Consider the following 18,639-nt stretch of genomic DNA (forward strand, 5'->3'; position numbering starts at 1 on the left):
CCATCAACAGTGTAGGAGGATTCCTTTTTCTCCACACCCTTTCCAGTATTTATTATTTTCAGACTTTTTGATGGTGGCCATTCTGACCAGTGTGAGATGATATCTTATTGTAGTTTTGATTTGCATTTCTCTAATAATTAGGATATTGAGCATCTTTTCTTATGCCTGTTGGTCATCTGTGTGTCTTCTTTATTGGTAGAAGTTTTAATGCAATCATTCCTGTAAACCAAAGGTGTTAAGCCACAACCCAGGTTTGATTTTTGCTTTTTCTAACCACGTGTACACTTTTTGTTAGAAAGCGTGTCTCCAAGTTTGTGTTTCCTCATGTAAATGAATGAGTCTGCCTGTGTACCTTACCTTGCAGTTCATACATTCTTTCTATCCCCTTCCCTTCTTCCTGTTAAGGAACACATTCCTTTCAGAGCTCATTTCTTTCTAGAAGGCAATAGTGGCCAAGAATGCATGAGTCTTGATAGGGATATTCTGTAGTCTTTAGGTCAAAGCATAAGAGTGTCTCATTTTCTGCCTTTAGGTTTTTCACAACTGACAGATTTACCCAGAAAATTTATAGCTTCATAACATGAGTGGCCATCTTTCTAGGATTTCATACATTTTTCCATCACCCATGGACAGTCTCCATGACAAATCCACATACATACTTTTGTCTTGTTAATGTCATCACTTCAAATAAACAATTTGATAATTGTATCAGATGATTGCATTCAACCAGAGAAGCAGAATCCGTATACACGTAGAGATTTATTGCAAGGAATTGGCTTATGTAACTGCAGAGACTGGCTAAGCAAGTCCAAAATCCATAGGGCAGAGTGGAACTCTTGGGCATGAGCTGAAGCACCTGTCAACAGGCAGAACTTCTTCCTCTCAGGGAAGGACTCTGTTCTTTTGGCCTTTCATTTGATTGACTCAGGTCCACCCAGATTATATATGATTATCTCCCTTAGTCAAGTGATTATGAACTTTCATCACATCTACAAAATAACTTCACAGAAACACCTAGATAACTGAATTACTAGGGTCTGTAGCCTAGACACATTGACACAAAACTGACCATCTCTGTCCACACCTTGTCAACTTGGAAACCATACACATCTCCTGAAACATAAATAATTTCCAAAGAAGGTTAGTAACAAAGTGTTATTTCTGCCTAATGTGGTACAACCATCCTGCCTACAATAGAAATATGTTAATCCTTTCCCCTAAAGAGAATGCAACATCCTTGGGAGATGTGAATCCTTCTCTTTTGATGCCCCTTAAATACAGTGATTTAAGGTTAACTAATATTAATACATCTTATATTAGATCGTTAGAGACTAACAGCAGGAAGAAAACAAAATATTTTGTTAATATTTATACAAACATTCATAACACAATTCTTATAATTAGCATGTCCTTGTTTCTACAAATGATCACATGGTAATAGCTGGTATTTTTAACTATTTTTTTCCACTATCAGTTCTTATTTCCTTTGCCCTTAGCAACTACATCATATGGCGTTAGTTCTTTGCCTTACCAGTGACCCAAATGTATATATATATTTACGCACAAACATATATCTGTAAGAGTCTATTCTTATAGTACACCTCCTGTACCAACATCTGTATCATTTAGTGTTAAACCAGAGAAATAGAATCAGTATTGTCCTGAATTCAAGTCATATAGGGAACTAGTGAAATTATATACATACTTGCGTGTGCACACACACATACACACATAAAGACATTTATTAAATGTAACTGGCTTATACAGTTGTCTGGGCTGGCTAGGCAAGAATGAGATTTCTACGGCAGACTCTTTGGAAGGGCATGCTGAACCTCTGGCAGGAGAGGAAGCTGCTGTCCACAAGTGTGATTTCTTTTCCTTCAGGAATGCACCCAGCTTTGCTCTTAAGACTTCTCACTGATTGCATCAGACCCGCCCAGATTATTGAGGATAATCTCCTTCATTTAAATCCAACTGATTATATAATCCAATCGATCTATAGAATATCTTCACAGCAACATGTAGATTAGTGGGGTTTTTTGGAATAACTGTGGACTATAATAGACTAGCTAAGATAATACATAAACCCTACTATTAATAATGGAAAGAAATGTGTTTCAGTAAGAGCTGAGGAAAACAGGAAAAACACAAAGTATATAGGAATATCCATATAATATTAAAATAATATCATCAAGCCAAAATAAGAGACAAGAGTTCTAAAACATTACAGAGAACAAATCACGTATATACATATGTATTATGTAAACCAGAAAGCACAGATTGTAAGTCATATTTAGAAAGATATAATGATAGATGTAAAATTAGAATCTGGTAGAATCTGTACTTCCTCTTAATCTGGTTACTTTATGTTTCTTCCTAAAAATGTTAAAATATTTAATAAAGAGATTAAAATAAGAGGGTAGTTAAGAAATGGGTGGGTCACCCTGGGTGTTTATAAATCCTGTGTCTTGGGGGAACTGCTCAGTTGTCTACTCATCTCCGAAGAATCCCGGATACCTCTTCCCTAGATGGATGTGAACGGCACTGCAAGTGGTAAATTCCCATCTGCTTTTCGCTCTCTTCATTGATAATGGCACATGCTTTATTTTCCAGGGTTTATAAAAAGTAAAGTCACACAATTACTATTAGAGGAATAGAGTCTTGAAGCAGGGTCTGTTTTGCAGTGAGAAGTTGTGTCAGGGGATTAATGGGTGCTTTAAGTTGGAAACTGGAATTTCAAATTTAAGAGACAGGCATGAGTATCATACATGGGCTGTCAGAAGTTTTAAAGTTAACACTTAAAAAGAAATATATGGAATATATAATATTTTGTATTTATTTTATATATAATAATTTAATGTTTTTGTTTTTTAATTATTTTTATCACAAAATACCAGTTATTTGTATTTTATTTACTCTCTTAATGTTTTTCATATTTTACATGTTTCATTTATTTCCATTTATTTTCCTAACTCCTATTTCCTTTGCATGCAATCTTGTGGATTTTTAGTAACTTCTTCCTTTGGTAACTCAGATCACATATTGTTATTTTTTTCTATTACATATATATAAGTATATATATATATATTTGAGGTATATGTCTCCTATTTAGAATGACTTTAACTATATCCCTAAAGTAAAAATATAGAACAATCATTGGACTTCTTACAGGCTTTCAATCTGAAACATAAGATATATGTTCATACACAGTTTTTAATCCATAAATATATCCATCGTATTTCTCCCCATTTTCTCTTTATCAGACATACTACAAAAAGAAACCTGGCATGGCAGGATTGTTTCAACCAGAATCAAAAGAATATCCTCCAAGCACGGTTTGAACACGATCCTTACCCTGTTAAAGCGACCAGGAAACAACTGGCTAAGGAAATTGGCATTCCAGAATCTAAAATTCAGGTAAGTATCATGTTTTTTCCCATTATCTGTCAGGTTCAAGGTAGAGAGAAATGTTGGGCTGAGCACTGGCAAGCAATTCTTACATCAAGTATGTTTCCCAAAAGGTTTCTCCTGTTAGATAATATTAAAAACAAAATAAAAACAAAAATTACCTCTTTTACCAAAGGTAGAAACCTTTGTTACTTCTTTTACCGATTGGTTGGGTGTATGGAGGAAAGGAGAATATAATGGTTCAGGCTTTCCCAATAGGAGATGATTAAATCAACTCTGGAGATTTAGAGGATATAGGAAATTGGATCACTATGATAATGATATGGTATCATTAAGCATTGGAATATGTACTGCAGGATAATGATTAATATGTAATTATGAGGAGATTGTGGAGTAGGGACTCATGTAAATTCCCAATTCTCCAGCTAGTTTTTTCTCTTTTCTAACTAATGTCTGAAATGTGATTCATAAACAGGAGCATATAAAATAAAATCCCACATTGTATTATTTTGACTAGAACTACTGGTGCAAAAATAAGTTTAATTTCTTCAGTTAGCAAAGAGATAGCTGTAATAACACAATTATACCAACTGAAAAAGTACTGAAACCAATCAAGGTCAATAAAAATGTGCTTTTAGAGGAAAGTAGTGAGTTCAGATTTTTGCGTCAAAAATAGTTTCCTACTATAGTCACTGGCTATAAGGGCATGAGTCTGAGAGGATGCTGGGAAGAAGAAATTTCCCTTTTCTTTTAATGTGTTTGTTTAGGTGTAGGAGATGGAGTTTTCCCAAATCCCAGTAATAAAGTGCACTTTGGAGAGTATCTAGTGATTGGATGCATGAGAGGTTCTAGGCCCGTTGGAACTGACATGGAGGATAGCAAGTCCAGGAAACCATGTAGGATGAGGTTGGTTCTGCCACTGTGTTCACTAACTTACTGATTAGTTTCCAGTTTCCACTTGTGCTTAAGACTTATTACTGGAAAATATTTTGATGAACTAATTTAAAGAACAGGTATAACCTTTAGCACAATTCCTGGGATATGACTGGTTCATCAGATACTGGTTATCATTGACACCCTAAATCTTATCATGAATTATCAAATTATCAAAATAAAACACTCAAATAATTAGAAAGCTCATTGTGATGCCGACCCCAGTAGTGAGGAAAAAAGCAGAGTACAATTGGTTATATCAGTGATAATAGTTTTAAAACAAGATGGACAGGATCCCTAGGAGTCTCATTCTCTATTCCTGGCTATGGGATGAGTAAGTAAGAGAATTTAGTACAGCTCTTGATGGTGGCTAATTCTACTGCCCTACACAAAGAAATTCTTTTCTAAGATCAATTTCATATGTATTGTGTATTATGAAATGGTATTTCTTATGAAGAGATGATGCTACGTGAGGGAGAGAGAGAAAGATTGATTTCCTTTGAGAGAACTAACAGTGTTTCTTTTTTTTTTTAACATTTTTTTATTGATTTATAATCATTTTACAATGTTGTGTCAAATTCCAGTGTTCAGCACAATTTTTCAGTCATTCATGGACATATACACACTCATTGTCACATTTTTTCTCTGTGAGTTATCATAACATTTTGTGTATATTTCCCTGTGCTAACAGTGTAATCTTGTTTATCTATTCTACAATTTTGAAATCCCAGTCTATCCCTTCCCACCCTCCACCCCCCTGGTAACCACAAGTCTGTATTCTCTGTCTGTGAGTCTATTTCTGTCCTGTATTTACACTTTGTTTTTGTTTGTTTGTTTTTGTTTTTTAGATTCCACATATGAGCGATCTCATATGGTACTTTTCTTTCTTTCTGGCTTACTTCACTTATAATGACATTCTCCAGGAGCACCCATGTTGCTGCAAATGGCATTATGTTGTCGGTTTTTATGGCTGAGTAGTATTCCATTGTATAAATACACCACATCTTCTTTATCCAGTCACCTGTTGATGGACATTGAGGCTGTTTCCACGTTTTGGCTATTGAAAATAGTGCTGCTATGAACATTGGGGTGCAGGTGTCATCCTGAAGTAGATTTCCTTCTGGATACAAGCCCAGGAGTGGGATTCCTGGGTCATATGGTAAGTCTATTCCTAGTCTTTTGAGGAATCTCCACACTGTTTTCCACAGTGACTGCACCAAACTGCATTCCCACCAGCAGTGTAGGAGGGTTCCCCTTTCTCCACAGCCTCTCCAGCATTTGTCATTTGTGGATTTTTGAATGACGGCCATTCTGACTGGTGTGAGGTGATACCTCATTGTAGCTTTGATTTGCATTTCTCTGATAATTAGTGATATTGAGCATTTTTTCATGTGCTTTTTGATCATTTGTATTTCTTCCTTGGAGAATTGTTTGTTTAGGTCTTCTGCCCATTTTTGGATTGGGTTGTTTATTCTTTTCTTATTGAGTCGTATGAGCTGCTTATATATTCTGGAGATCAAGCCTTTGTCGGTTTCACTTGCAGAAATTTTCTCCCATTCCGTAGGTTTTCTTCTTGTTTTACTTCTGGTTTCCTTTGCTGTGCAGAAGCTTGTAAGTTTCATTAGGTCCCAATTGTTTATTCTTGCTTTTATTTCTTCTAGGAGAAAATTTTTGAAATGTATATCAGATAATGTTTTGCCTATGTTTTCCTCTAGGAGGTTTATTGTATCTTGTCTTATGTTTAAGTCTTTAATCCATTTTGAGTTGATTTTTGTATATGGTGTAAGGGAGTGTTCTAGCTTCATTGTTTTACATGCTGCTGTCCAGTTTTCCCAACACCATTTGCTGAAGAGACTGTCTTTATTCCATTGTATATTCTTGCCTCCTTTGTCGAAGCTAACAGTGTTTCTTAAATCAGGGAAATTTACTTTGGATACCCTGAGGATGACCATACAAGAAATGCTAATTTGAGTTGAGAGCAGATTGCGTGCTGTCCCAAATTGCATGCTAATAATAACATCATTCCTAGGATAATACATCGCCTTTCTCTTAGGGAGATTATCCCAAGAGCAGTTGATCAAGTTAGTTTTGTTTAATTGCATTGATATTTGGAATGACACAGACTTGAGTTATACATCTTCTTTTTCCCAGATTTGGTTTAAAAACCACAGAGCAAAACAGAGACAGGGGTTCAGGTGCTCCTCAGGAAAAGACCAAACCCATGGACAGAACGAGCCTCAGTCTTGTACTCAAGGTAAGAACCCACCAGTCCAAATGCAGTTCATCAGGGGGTCCCATTGAAAGGGGAATCAATTCTGCATGTAGTGCCCAAATTCTCCACAAAGAATCCTTAGCTTTGGAGCAGTTACAGCTTGTTCTGGGTAACCCAGGGCCAGCAGTATAAGCATGGTCCAACAGTTGGCTGGGACAGATAGGTTCTGAGCAAGCAAGGCTTTGGGCTTTTTGGTTCTACTGCTCTAAGCAGGGTAACATCATCCTCAGGGGGATTCAGAGAGAGTAAGAGCTCAGCATTATCTTCTCAAGTTTGAGTTTCCAGCTTGAATGCAGAAACTGTCCTAAAAACCCCCTTTTGTCCCTGCGTTCTCCTTTAGAATACTTACCAAAAGGAGCCAGACAAAACCTGAGATCTGCCCCAAGATCTCAATCAAACATCCTAGTTTAAGCCTTTGAGAAGGACCGATTTCTTGATATTGCAACCAGGAAAAAACTAGCCAAACAGGCATTCCAGAGTCAAGAATTCAAGTAAGTTTTACGTCTATGGCAGCAAATATCTTTCCCTGTTAAATGAACCCTCTAAATGGTTGCTGGAAAACCTTGACTACAGTAATCAAGGACAAAGGTATGGGATAGTAAACACCTGGCATTGCAAGTCACATTCCTGCAAACAGAAGAATTTTCTAATCAAATTGTCAGTGATCCATTCAGAAATCACCAACAGCAAAGAAATGTGAAAGTTAATGTCAACTTTGAGGACACTCTGTCAGGTTTTCTATTGCTTGGCACCATTGTCACTTTGGGCCAAATAATTCTTTCTTGGGAGGGGCAGTCCATGCCTGGTAGAATGTTTTTCAGTACTCCTGGCCTCTACCAACTAGATATCCTGCCCACCTCTCCTTCCTCAACTTGTAACACCCCCCAAAAATCTACAGGCATAGTTAAATTGGGGAACAAAATCACCCTCAGTCAGTACCTTCTTCTACCTAAGTTGTGGGACTAGTGGTCTAGTATATGTTCAATGCTCATGACTAGGAAGCATGTTCATAGATTTATCAGCGTTTATTTGTTTATTAACCTTCATTCAGATTTATAAGATACGTATTCCTGTGCACACATGGACGAAGAGGAGAAAAAGTTCAACCTGGTCAAGAGATCTTGTTCCCTGATCCACTGTTTAAATTAGAGGGTGAATCCTAGAGCATATGCCTTTTCAGTTTCAATTTATCTATAGTTGATTGCTGAAAGTGTTATGACTGAAGTACACATACACACGTATTTATGCATACACATATACATGTGTAAACACACATATACATACATGTACACAGATACTGAATATATGAACCAAGACCTATATCTTGAGATTAGGGCCTATATAGAAGGCCCTGTGCTTTACACAATATGAAAACAGAGCTTATGTCTTATGTCCACATCTCTCTTTCATACAGATGTGGTTTCAGGACCGAAGATCTCTGTACCCTAGGTAGAGCACAAGTGAGCCTGTGAATTCCTTGGTAGATGTCCCAAATGGCAGACCTGGTCTAACAGTTTAGTAGCCCAAAGTCAACCTGCCCACTCTTCCAGGCAGAGCTCATCATTTTCCTTCCTCTAGTTCTTTCAGCAGGAACCACTCATTTCTACTTGCTCTTCTCCCATCCCCTGTGTCCTCTGTCCCTTCTATGATCCAAGGACAAAGTGTCATGATGCAGCCCACGCAGGCTGTGCAGGGAGGAGAGAACGCTCCCTCCACTCTAACATTTGGGAATTACATGCCAATACTGCTGACTATGGGAGAAGACCCAGAAGCTCAGCATCCCTTTTGGCCCCAGTACCAAGAAAAATGCCAGGACCACCAAGAACAGACTGACGTGGGAGTACTGCAGTTGAAAGACTACTTTCAGCCTTATCCTGAGCACAAAAACCAACCACCGCAGGATCAGGGCCAGGTGGACATCGCTTATATTCTGCAGTGGTGGGATGAGAGCTGCGAGGCCGACTGCAGAATGGGATCCTCGAAAAGGGACACACTGAGGCAGACCGGTGGCCGCAGCACAGTCAGCTGGAGAACCATCTCATGCCCTTCACCAACCACACCAGCAATATGTAGAAACCTCAAGAAGCCTTTAGGGTCAACTCCTGCCATCCACAGATTGTCAGTAAAAGGTACAAACTTTTTTGAATTCTGACCCACAGGAAGAGGGCCCTCCAGGGCCCCAACTGTGCCTCAGTGAGGAAGATTTTTAGGCTCTTCTCCACGTGCTGTGAAGCTCACCAGGGCCTGAGCTTCCAGAGGAAAACGGCATTCTTAGAAACTGGTCCAGATTTCCTTTCTTCCAATGCAGATCAGAGCAACTTAAAGGGCAATGAACAAGGAAGTCATCATGGCAGGGACAAAACTAATGCAGGGGGAAGGAGAAACCACTTGGAAACCCAAATGGAGGTTTTTTACTCTGTCCTGTGGGCAGTGGTTATCTTCCGTACATACTTCACTAAGTAAAGGACTGTTTCCACACTCCGCACTGCCTCTGGAAGCATCAAGGACACCAGGCAGTGGACACGTCTGCCAAATTTTGTGGAAAAAAAGTATTTTACTGATAAATATGATCTCCCCTCTGTAATCACCACATCTTCCACTGCTTGGAAAATCCACAAATTGTAACCTAACTCAGCGAGAATAGGTCTCTGAGGGATAAATCAGAGCTTCTTTTCCTCCTGGCAACATGAGAAGGCAAACTTGAAATTAGTTTGTTGTGCAAAAAAATGAAGGGATGTTGTATTTCTCAAAGATGTGAGTTCATAAAAGTGAGCTTGTCACTGAAGTTCTGGAGGTTTAAATTGGGAACTGGGTACCACCTCAGTATCCATCATTAAGGGAATAATTAAATGGATTAGGACAAATCCATAATTCTGAGTAACCTTCACTTAGAAATGTATTTTTATTTTGACTATTTAAAACATACAAAAATTACAAGGAAATTATAATAGCAACACCATATAATCACTGAACATAGTCTAATGATATTTCCACTTTTTTAGGTTTTTCTTACATGTTTGCATATATGGACATATATGTCCATAAAATTCCTTTTACTATAGACAAATTATATGTTAATCTAAAACTTGGGATAACCATTCTCATTCTGTCTTCTCCCTTTTTTTGAAATGGTAATTTCTAAAAATAGATTTTGGTGTATGAAGGTGCATATGGTTTACCTTGGCAATAAAAATGTCTTAAAATATCAACTTTTTGTTCATTTTATCAATTTGCTTTGTTTTGTCATATTTGCTTTATTTACTTTCCTTGTGAAAGTGTTGGAATGCGGTCAGAACACATATATCTAGATCTACAAAGACACCAGTTTTGTACAAATACAGTCGTGAGGTGGACATCCTTACTGGTATCTGGGTGCACTGTGTGCAAGAGTTTTCTAAGTGTTTATACACTGAAGCATATGTGCCAGAATACTCCAACATCAGCATTTATGGCCAAATTACACTCAGCACAAGCTATTTTTCCTAATATGAACTGTATCTTCATTATCACTTAGGGAATTAAAACTTACATGCATATGTGCACGTATTAGCAGTACAAATCTATCCAAAACCTGATATAATTACCTGACAGTGTTGATACCATGCCTAGTTTGATTTTCAAATTGTTCCCCCAGATGATTCAAATGTGCAGGCAGAGATGAGAGCTCCTAGTATCACTAGTCACCTTCCTGTACTTCAAATGCATATTTTGAAAGAGTTCTCAAGTTATGAATATAAGTCTGATTATTTGTGAAGGGAAAACTATACATGTGTCTACAATCTACTTCTGCACTGATATGTACATCTGTACCTCCATCTTCATTTATACATATAGGTCTATGTGAATATGTATCTACTGCTCATCTACGTTACCTCTACAGCTCCCCTCCACACTCTCCTCTATTCCTATCTGTATATCTACATGTCTACCTACAACATCTGGAGGGAGACAGATAGGATGACCTTCTCTAGAGAAAAAGGTAAAATTTGCTTCTGAAGAAAGCAATGGGATTAAGTCTCTGGAGAAAAAGGTAGGGATCAGTGTCTGACCAAGGGAGCCACGTTGACCAGTTCAGAATCTCCTTTGAGTCCGATATCCCTTTCTTTAGCTGGGTGATCAGATGTCCTATTCTTAAACCAGACTGAGCTGATTATGGATGTGCACTGGGCTCGTAGCCTATGGCAGCCTTCAAGGTTGCCATGGTTGAGGCCTCCATAGCCTGAAAGCAGGGCTGAGAGCACGGATTCTGGAGAGTTTTGGTGCAGGGTGGCAAGACTAGTGGATCTTGCTTGGTGCCCAGGGCTGGAGCATCTGACTGCCCTGTCCCAGCAGTGCCTCTGCTGAAAGGCATCTGCCCTCTTCCTGGAGTCCCCTTGGGTACCAACAAGCTGGTCCCTTAGTTCTCAGACCCTCTCAGGGATAAAAACCTTGGATTTGAGAAGCCATAGATTAGGTTATGCATCTCACAGGTCAGTCCTGGTCCAGGTTGTGTACATTGTCTGGTACTGTTTGGTGACGGCCAATCAAATGGGGACACTCCACCTCTGGAGCAAAAATCACTAACCTCTCGAGGGGGAATTGGGAATTTAGTCACTAGTAGCATAGGATATTTTTTAAATTGAGATAATTCACATACCATGAAATTCACCTATTTAAAATGTAAAATTCACAGATGGCCAACAAGCAGATGAGAAGATGATCAACATCACTAATTGTTAGAGAAATGCAAATCAAAACTACAATGAGATATCACCTCACACCAGCCAGAATGGCCATCATTAAAATGTCTACAAACAGTAAATGCTGGACAGGGTGTGGAGAAAAAGGAACCCTCCTACATTGTTGGTGGGAATGTAAATTGGTGCAGCCACTATCGAGGACAGTATGGAGGTTCCTCAGAAAACTAAAAGTAGACTTACCATATGATCCAGCAATCCCACTCCTGGGCATATACTTGGAGAAAAATATAATTCAAAAAGACACATGCACCCCAATGTTCATAGCAACACTATTTACAATAGCCAAGACATGGAAACAACCCAAATATCCATCAACAGATGACTGGATAAAGAAGATGTGACATAAACATACAATGGAATTCTACTTAGCCATAAAAAAGAAAAATAATGTCATTTTCAGCAACGTGGATGGACCTAGAGATTGTCATTCTAAGTGAATCCAGAAAGAGAAAGAAAAATGCCATATGATATTGCTTATATGTGGAATCCTTAAAAAAAAAATACACAAATCAACTACTTATTATTTATAACAGATGACTGATTTCTTAAATATGTGTAAACACATTTGACTGTCCTTTATGATTGGATTACTGCATTTTGTTGATTCTTATTTTGTGGTTGGCTTTATTCCTTTGATAACTATGTAAGTTTAAAAAGCTAAAGCTCTAAACTGTTCTTAGAAACAATGAACAGTATGTATACATAAATTTTTAAAAAATACATGCAGTAAATTGTATACATGTATTTAAATGCAATATATTGTATACGTGCAGTCAGATTGTATCAATTTTACCTAATAAAACTGAAAAATGAAAAAAATAAAAAATAATAAATGAATAAAATGTAAAATTCAGTGGTTTTTTAGTATATTCTCAATCACTGCTACATAGTTCCAGAACATATTCATCACTCCAAAAACAAACCCTAGTCATTAGCAGCCATTCAAAGATGCTTCACACCCCCTCATCCGCCAGAGAGAACCTCCTTCCATAGAAATGTCCCACAAAAAACTTCTGTCAGGCATACAAGAATTTTAACATGTTCAGACATTAATATAATCATCAAATCCTCAGAACTATCATTGGTGAGGAAAAAAACTTGAAAACTATCTTGCCCAAAAGAATATTTCATGGAAATCATAATGAATTGAATTCTGCCTCACCCCTCTACCCAAACCAGGTATCATACTCTAAAGAATCTTATTATCTTTTAGTATTACTATTAAGAAGTGACCTGAGTTTAACTATGAAAATAAAATCTCAATAGCAATTGAGTCACATAAATCCATTATCTGCTGACAAACAGGACTTGGAAGATGATAGATATTATTAATATTTTCATTAATAACACTAGAAATTTATTTCATTAAAAATATTCGTAGGTTCCTTAATTATCCTAGCACAGAAATCTTGTGAAATGAAATCTATGCCAAGAAATACATACATTATCAACACATTTATCAACAGTAAATCAGTATCTTAATTAGAAAAATTTAACTTATTAAGAAATATTTCAACTAGCACATAAGAGATTCCATCAATATTACTCCCTGAACAAATGGATTTTAATTTCAAAAGCACTTTAACTTATGCGCTTCTCACTGAAATCCTTCTATGTAAAATGTTAAGTCAAAAATAAGAAATTAAGAAAGTAAGGGGTTTATTGTTCTTATATTATCCTTGATATTATTATGAAATTTTAAAGAACTATTCTATCATTATTAAAGAAACACAACTCATAGTCATGTATTTGGCTGTCCCTTACAGAAATCCCCCTACATAAAATGCCTCCTCCACATATATACATATGTAAAGAGTAACAGAGTATCTTTATATATTATCATTATCATTATTAATATCAAGGTGTTTAAGATAAATCTCCAAACATCTTAACTGGCTGTACCTTTCACCAAAACTCCTACAAAATATCTTGTTAGGGAAGGGGTGGTGGTTGCTCAGTGGTAGAGCACATGCTTAGCATGTACAAGGTCCTGGGTTCAATCCCCAATACCTCCATTAACAAAAATACATCTTGTGAGGTTGAACTTTAAGTAATTGGAGCTATTGTTTTATTTCCATTAATAAAATACATTTTTTTACAATATTAAATGTGTATAACCAGCATTCCTATTCACAGAAATCCCCCTAACAAGAACCAAAAGCATTTTAAAGTGATATGGCTTTACTACAATTACCTTTATTGTTTGTTACTAAGAGGGACAGAGACACAAATAATGTAGGCCCCTGGCCACCAGGTGGTGTGAACACCCTGCAGCCTTACCACAAGGAGAGATTGATCAGATCTGGAAAAGGCAGTACTAACGTCAGAGCATCCGGGAGGAAAAAGACCCCAAAGATGAAACTGGGACCTGCTGGCTCTCACCAGAGACCTATTGAAGGAGCAATATTCAGAAAAGGAGGGAAAGATGAACTGGGGAAAGGCACGTACTGAGCGTGACACTATGGACTAAAAATAGCATTTCCCATGAGTTCCTGGAGGGAAGGGGGAAGGTATAAAAATAAGGACAGAGAAAGGGCTGGAAAGTGGGGAAAGGATTTATCATCAACTATAAAGACTCTATAAAAACAAAGGCACCTGACAAAGGACTAAATGTTTTATATCTTTATCTACAGTATGTATATATACACATGTGTATATACATATATATATATGAACCCAAGAGATACAAGTTTATGAGTGTGTAAATGCTGTAAATGAGGGTGTAAATGTTTAAAGAATTCAGTGTATCCTACAGTTCATCTGACCCTCCCTGGTCACCCTGGCCCATACAGCCAGCCTTGTTTAATCTACCCAGTGAAGTAGAGGTGTGGTCTCAAGACCTGGACATTAAGAGTCATGAGAGAGGCATTAGGTCTTTCCCCAATCCAGGCAATTTACTCCCTTTAAAACTCAGTTTGCTATTATGTTAGCTTGCTAGGACTACTTTAACAAAATATTAGACCAGGTGGCTTAAACAATAGAAATTTATTTTCTCACAGTTCTGGAGCCTAGAAGTCCCATGATCTGAGTGTCTGCACATTTGACTTCTTCCAGTCTCTCTCTCTGCAGTGCTGATGGCCATCTTCACCCTGTGTCCTTGCTTGCATGGCCCTTCCTCTGCATGCACGCCCCAATGGTGCCTCTTTGTGTATCCAAATTTCCTCTTCTTGAGTTTCTTTTTTTCCATAATAGCAATATTATTTATAATTGCCGATATATGGAAGCAACATAAGTGCACATCAATAGACGAATGGATAAAGAAGATGTAGTATATATATGTAATGGAATACAACTTACCCATAAAAAAGGATATTTCACCATTTACAGCCCTTCATTCACTTTTTTTTCCACTTCAAAAAGCAGAATTTTATAACTGGCATAAACATTTCCATTGCATCAAAAACAACAAAATACCTAGAAAAAAACTTAACTGAGGAGGTTACCTATACTCTGAAAATTATAAATCACTGATGATGGAAATTAAAAATGATACAAAGAAATGGAAAGATATTTTGTGCTCTTGGATGGGAAGAATCAACATTATCAAAATGGCCACACTACCTAAAGCAATTGACAAGATCCAATGCAATCCCTGACAAAATACTCATGACATTCATCACAGAACAATTCCAAAATTTATATGGAACCATAAAAGACCCCAAATTGCCAAAGCAATCTTTTGTAGGTCTTTTTTTTCTCTTTATTCTTTTTATTCTCTTTTCTTGTGGTTTGATGACTAGAGAAATTCCTTTAACATTTGTTGTAAAACTGGTTTGGTGGTGCTGAAATCTTTTAGCTTTCATTTATCTGTGATGCTTTTGATTTCTTCATCAAATCTAAATGAGAGCCTTGCTCGATAAAGAATATTCTTGGTTGTTAAGTTTTTCCCTTTCATCACTTTAAATATATTGTGCCACTCCCTTCTGGCCTGTAGAGTTTCTGCTAAAAAATCAGCTGATAACCTTATGGAGTTCCCTTGTATATTATTTATTGCTTTTCTCTTGCTAATTTTAATATTTTCTCCTATCTTTAATTTTTGTCAATTTGATTATTATGTGCCTTGGTGTGTTCCTCTTTGGGTTGATCCTCTGTGAAACTCTTTGTGCTTCCTGGACTTGAGTGACTGCTTTCTTTCCCAAGTTGGGTAAGTTTTTGGTTATTATCTCCTCAAAATTTTTCTCAAGTCCTTTCTCTCTCTCTTTTCTTTCTGAGACCCCAATAATGTGCTTCATGTTGTCCCAGAGTTCTCTAAAAAATCCTCATTTCTTTTCATTCTTTTTTCTGTTCGGCAGTAGTGATTTACACTCATCTATCTTCTAGCTCATTGAGTCTGCTAGCTCATTGATCTGTTCTGCCTCATTTAGCCTGTTCTTGGTTCCTTCTAGTGTGTTATTCATTTCAGTGATTTTATTCTTCAAATGTTTGGGTAATCTTTATATTTTCCAACTCTTTGCTAAAAACTTCATTCTGTCCAACTATACTCCTCTTAAGTTCTCTGAACATCTTCGCCATCATTACTTTAAACTCTGAACATCTTCGCCATCATTACTTTAAACTCTTTCTCTAAACTGCCTATCTCCTCATCACCTATTTCCTCTTCTAGTATTTTAGCTTGTGCCTTGGCCTAGAAGATATTCCTCTGCCACCTCATATTGTCTATCTTTCCATTTGTATTTTCAGGTAGGTTAGTTAACGTTTCTCGACCTTGAAGCAGTGGCCCTCTGTGGGAGACATCCTATGTGTCCCAGCAGTACACTCCTCTCTTGTCACCCAAGGGCCAGGGTTCAGTCAGTCCCAGTGTAGAGTCTGGCCTGTGTTTGCAGATTGTTTTCTTGTTTCTGGTATCCACTGCCTGGTGTTTGAGGCTGGCCTAAAGGCTTATGCAGGTTTTCTGGCAGAAGTCAGTGCCTGCCCTCTGCTGGGTGAAGCTTGGTCCTGCACCTCTAGTGGGTAGGGCTGTGTCTAAAGGCATTTGTAGCTCAGGAAGTCAGCTAACAAGTGGGCTGTGTTCTCACCCAGTATGTTGTTTGGCCTGAGCGTCTCAGCCTTTAAGCCTATAGGCTGTTGGGTGGGTCTAGGTCTTGGTACTAATGATCCAATCAAGATATCAGCCTCCAGGAAAGCTCATGTAGATAAACACTCTGGAATGTCTGCCACCAGCTTTTATGTTTCCTGGGTGAGCTGCAGCCAACCCCTACCTCCCCAGGAGACCCTCCAAAACCAACAGGCAGGTCTGGCCCAGGTTCCTAAGAAATCACTACCCTTGGACCTGGCACATGCGAGATTCTGTGTACATTTTCCAGGAGAATGAAGTCTGTTTCTCCCAGTCCTATGGGGCTCCTGGATTTTAAGCCCCATCAGCCTTCAAAACCAGATGTCCTATGGTCTCCTCCTCCTCCCAATGCTGGAACCTGGGGCTGAGGAGCCTGAAGTGGGGCTTAGAACTCACTCCTGTGGGAGGGCCTCTGCGACTTAACTATTCTTCAACTTGTGGGTCGCCCACCCGGGGGGGTTTGGGGCCTGATTAAATTGCAAACATGCCCCTCCTACCTTCCTGTTGTAGTTCCCTCTTTATGTTTCCAGTTGAAGATCTTTTTTTGCTAGGTTACAGTCCATTTTTTTTTGATAGTTTTTCGTCAGTCATCTGTGGTTTTGCTGTAGTTGTGAGGAGAAGCAAACTTGTGGTCCTACTACTCCACCATCTTGACTGGAAACGAGTTTCATTTTCTTAGATCCAAGCACACTGACTCTGGCTTAGGTTTTGGTTTCTTTTCGAGGCAATCAAAGGCACTAGAGCCACCCCAGTCTAACAGGCTCCTTGTTTAACTATTTTAACACCTTTAAGAATCTATTTATAAAGTTTCCACTGCAAACTTTAAAAATGTTACAAAATAATTTTATTAAATCTGTGTTGTGGATAAGAGCTATCAATTAAATACACATTGCGCAAAACAGTCATCAGCAAGCTTTTCCACAGAGCCCAGATGAGCTCTTCAAATCTTTGGATACAAATTTATGACTTCAAGTCACAGGCAGCCCAAGGTGGCAAGTGATGAGCTCAGAAAACCACCTGATAGATCCCCCAGAAAGATCCCAGAGCCAGTAAAGTAGCAAAACTGAAAGCTGCAGGTAGAAATTCATAAGAAAGAACTGGGGAAGCCTTCTTTGTTTACAGGTAAAACTATACTAGAAGCTGCAGAACTTGATAGGAAGACCAGGAAGATATGCAGAGTGAATGTCAAGGTACTCATTAGTATTCATAGAAGCATAAATGGCATTTGCTGTAAGAAAACATGCTCAAGCAGCAAACCAAAAACCGTAAGGAAACTTATAGGGAAGATGAGACAAAAAAGATCTCAAAAGGTTAAGTCCAGATTGATGATGAGTAATATTCCACTCCTGGGTAGAATACTCTTACTCCTGAAGAAGGTGAGTAGGATTTGTCGGTACAATGGAAATTCTTAGCGGACTTTTATTTGGTATTTACTCTCCCCTTTCAGGCGATATTCCCAGGGAAGGATACACAATCTGCAGCCCAAGGAGAATAGATCTTGAATAATCAAAGTCCATTTCATTTATCCTGCTTAGAGATGGGGTTAGGAAGGGGCATGTGCCATAATTCTGGCCAACGAGATGTCTATGAGGGGCTTCTAAGAAAGGCTGCCCACCAGTAAAGGAGGAAACTCTCCCTCTTCTGCTGTTGGAGCTGTAGCAGCCACCTTTCAACCACAAGGGAAGTAGCTTACAGGACAAGCTAAGGATGGCAGAGCAGAAAAATAGAAACTTGAAGCCACCCTACCTCAGGACTTCTTGTTATATATACAAGATATAAATCCCTTTATTGATTAAAGTCCTTTAAAGTTAGGTTTTCCGTTACATGCAACAAAGTACACCTTACCGATACAGCCAGGGGGGCTTAAGATCCAGCAAATAACATCAGTCCAAAAGCGAAAGAGAATCAGAACAATTCAAACAGCAGCTTAAACTTTTAAAATTCAACTGTACCTGCTTAAAAGGAATAGAGCACAGAAGGAAACAGTATCAGAAACATAGCCCACTGCTGCAAAGAGAAGACAGAATGTTTCTGCCACTCATGAAGTTGTACAGGTTATTTAAGGCCTAGAAAATGTCAAAAGCTGGAATAAGGGGGAGCCAGGAGGTAATAGTGAGGAAGTTTCAGAATTCAAAAGCTAAAATGAGTAAGAAATGTCTCCCAAATCACAGGCAGAGAAGCAAAGTCAGACTCATGAAGTCAAGGAAAGAAAACCCAAAGAACAAGAATCTGGC

At 38.1% G+C, this 18,639-nt stretch overlaps 1 protein-coding gene across 1 annotated transcript; it reads left to right on the forward strand.

Annotated features, from left to right (window-relative positions):
• The first annotated feature begins 2,528 nt into the window (after positions 1-2,528).
• On the forward strand, positions 2,529-8,610 carry DUXB (double homeobox B). Its single transcript, XM_031459182.2, is given in 9 exon segments — positions 2,529-2,553; positions 3,264-3,296; positions 3,299-3,417; positions 6,493-6,595; positions 6,954-7,070; positions 7,073-7,104; positions 8,028-8,118; positions 8,269-8,572; positions 8,574-8,610. Coding segments are annotated over 9 exon segments (861 nt in total).
• Positions 8,611-18,639: the final 10,029 nt, after the last annotated feature.

Source organism: Camelus dromedarius, chromosome 9 (assembly GCF_036321535.1).
Source record: "Camelus dromedarius isolate mCamDro1 chromosome 9, mCamDro1.pat, whole genome shotgun sequence".
Lineage (NCBI taxonomy): Eukaryota > Metazoa > Chordata > Mammalia > Artiodactyla > Camelidae > Camelus > Camelus dromedarius.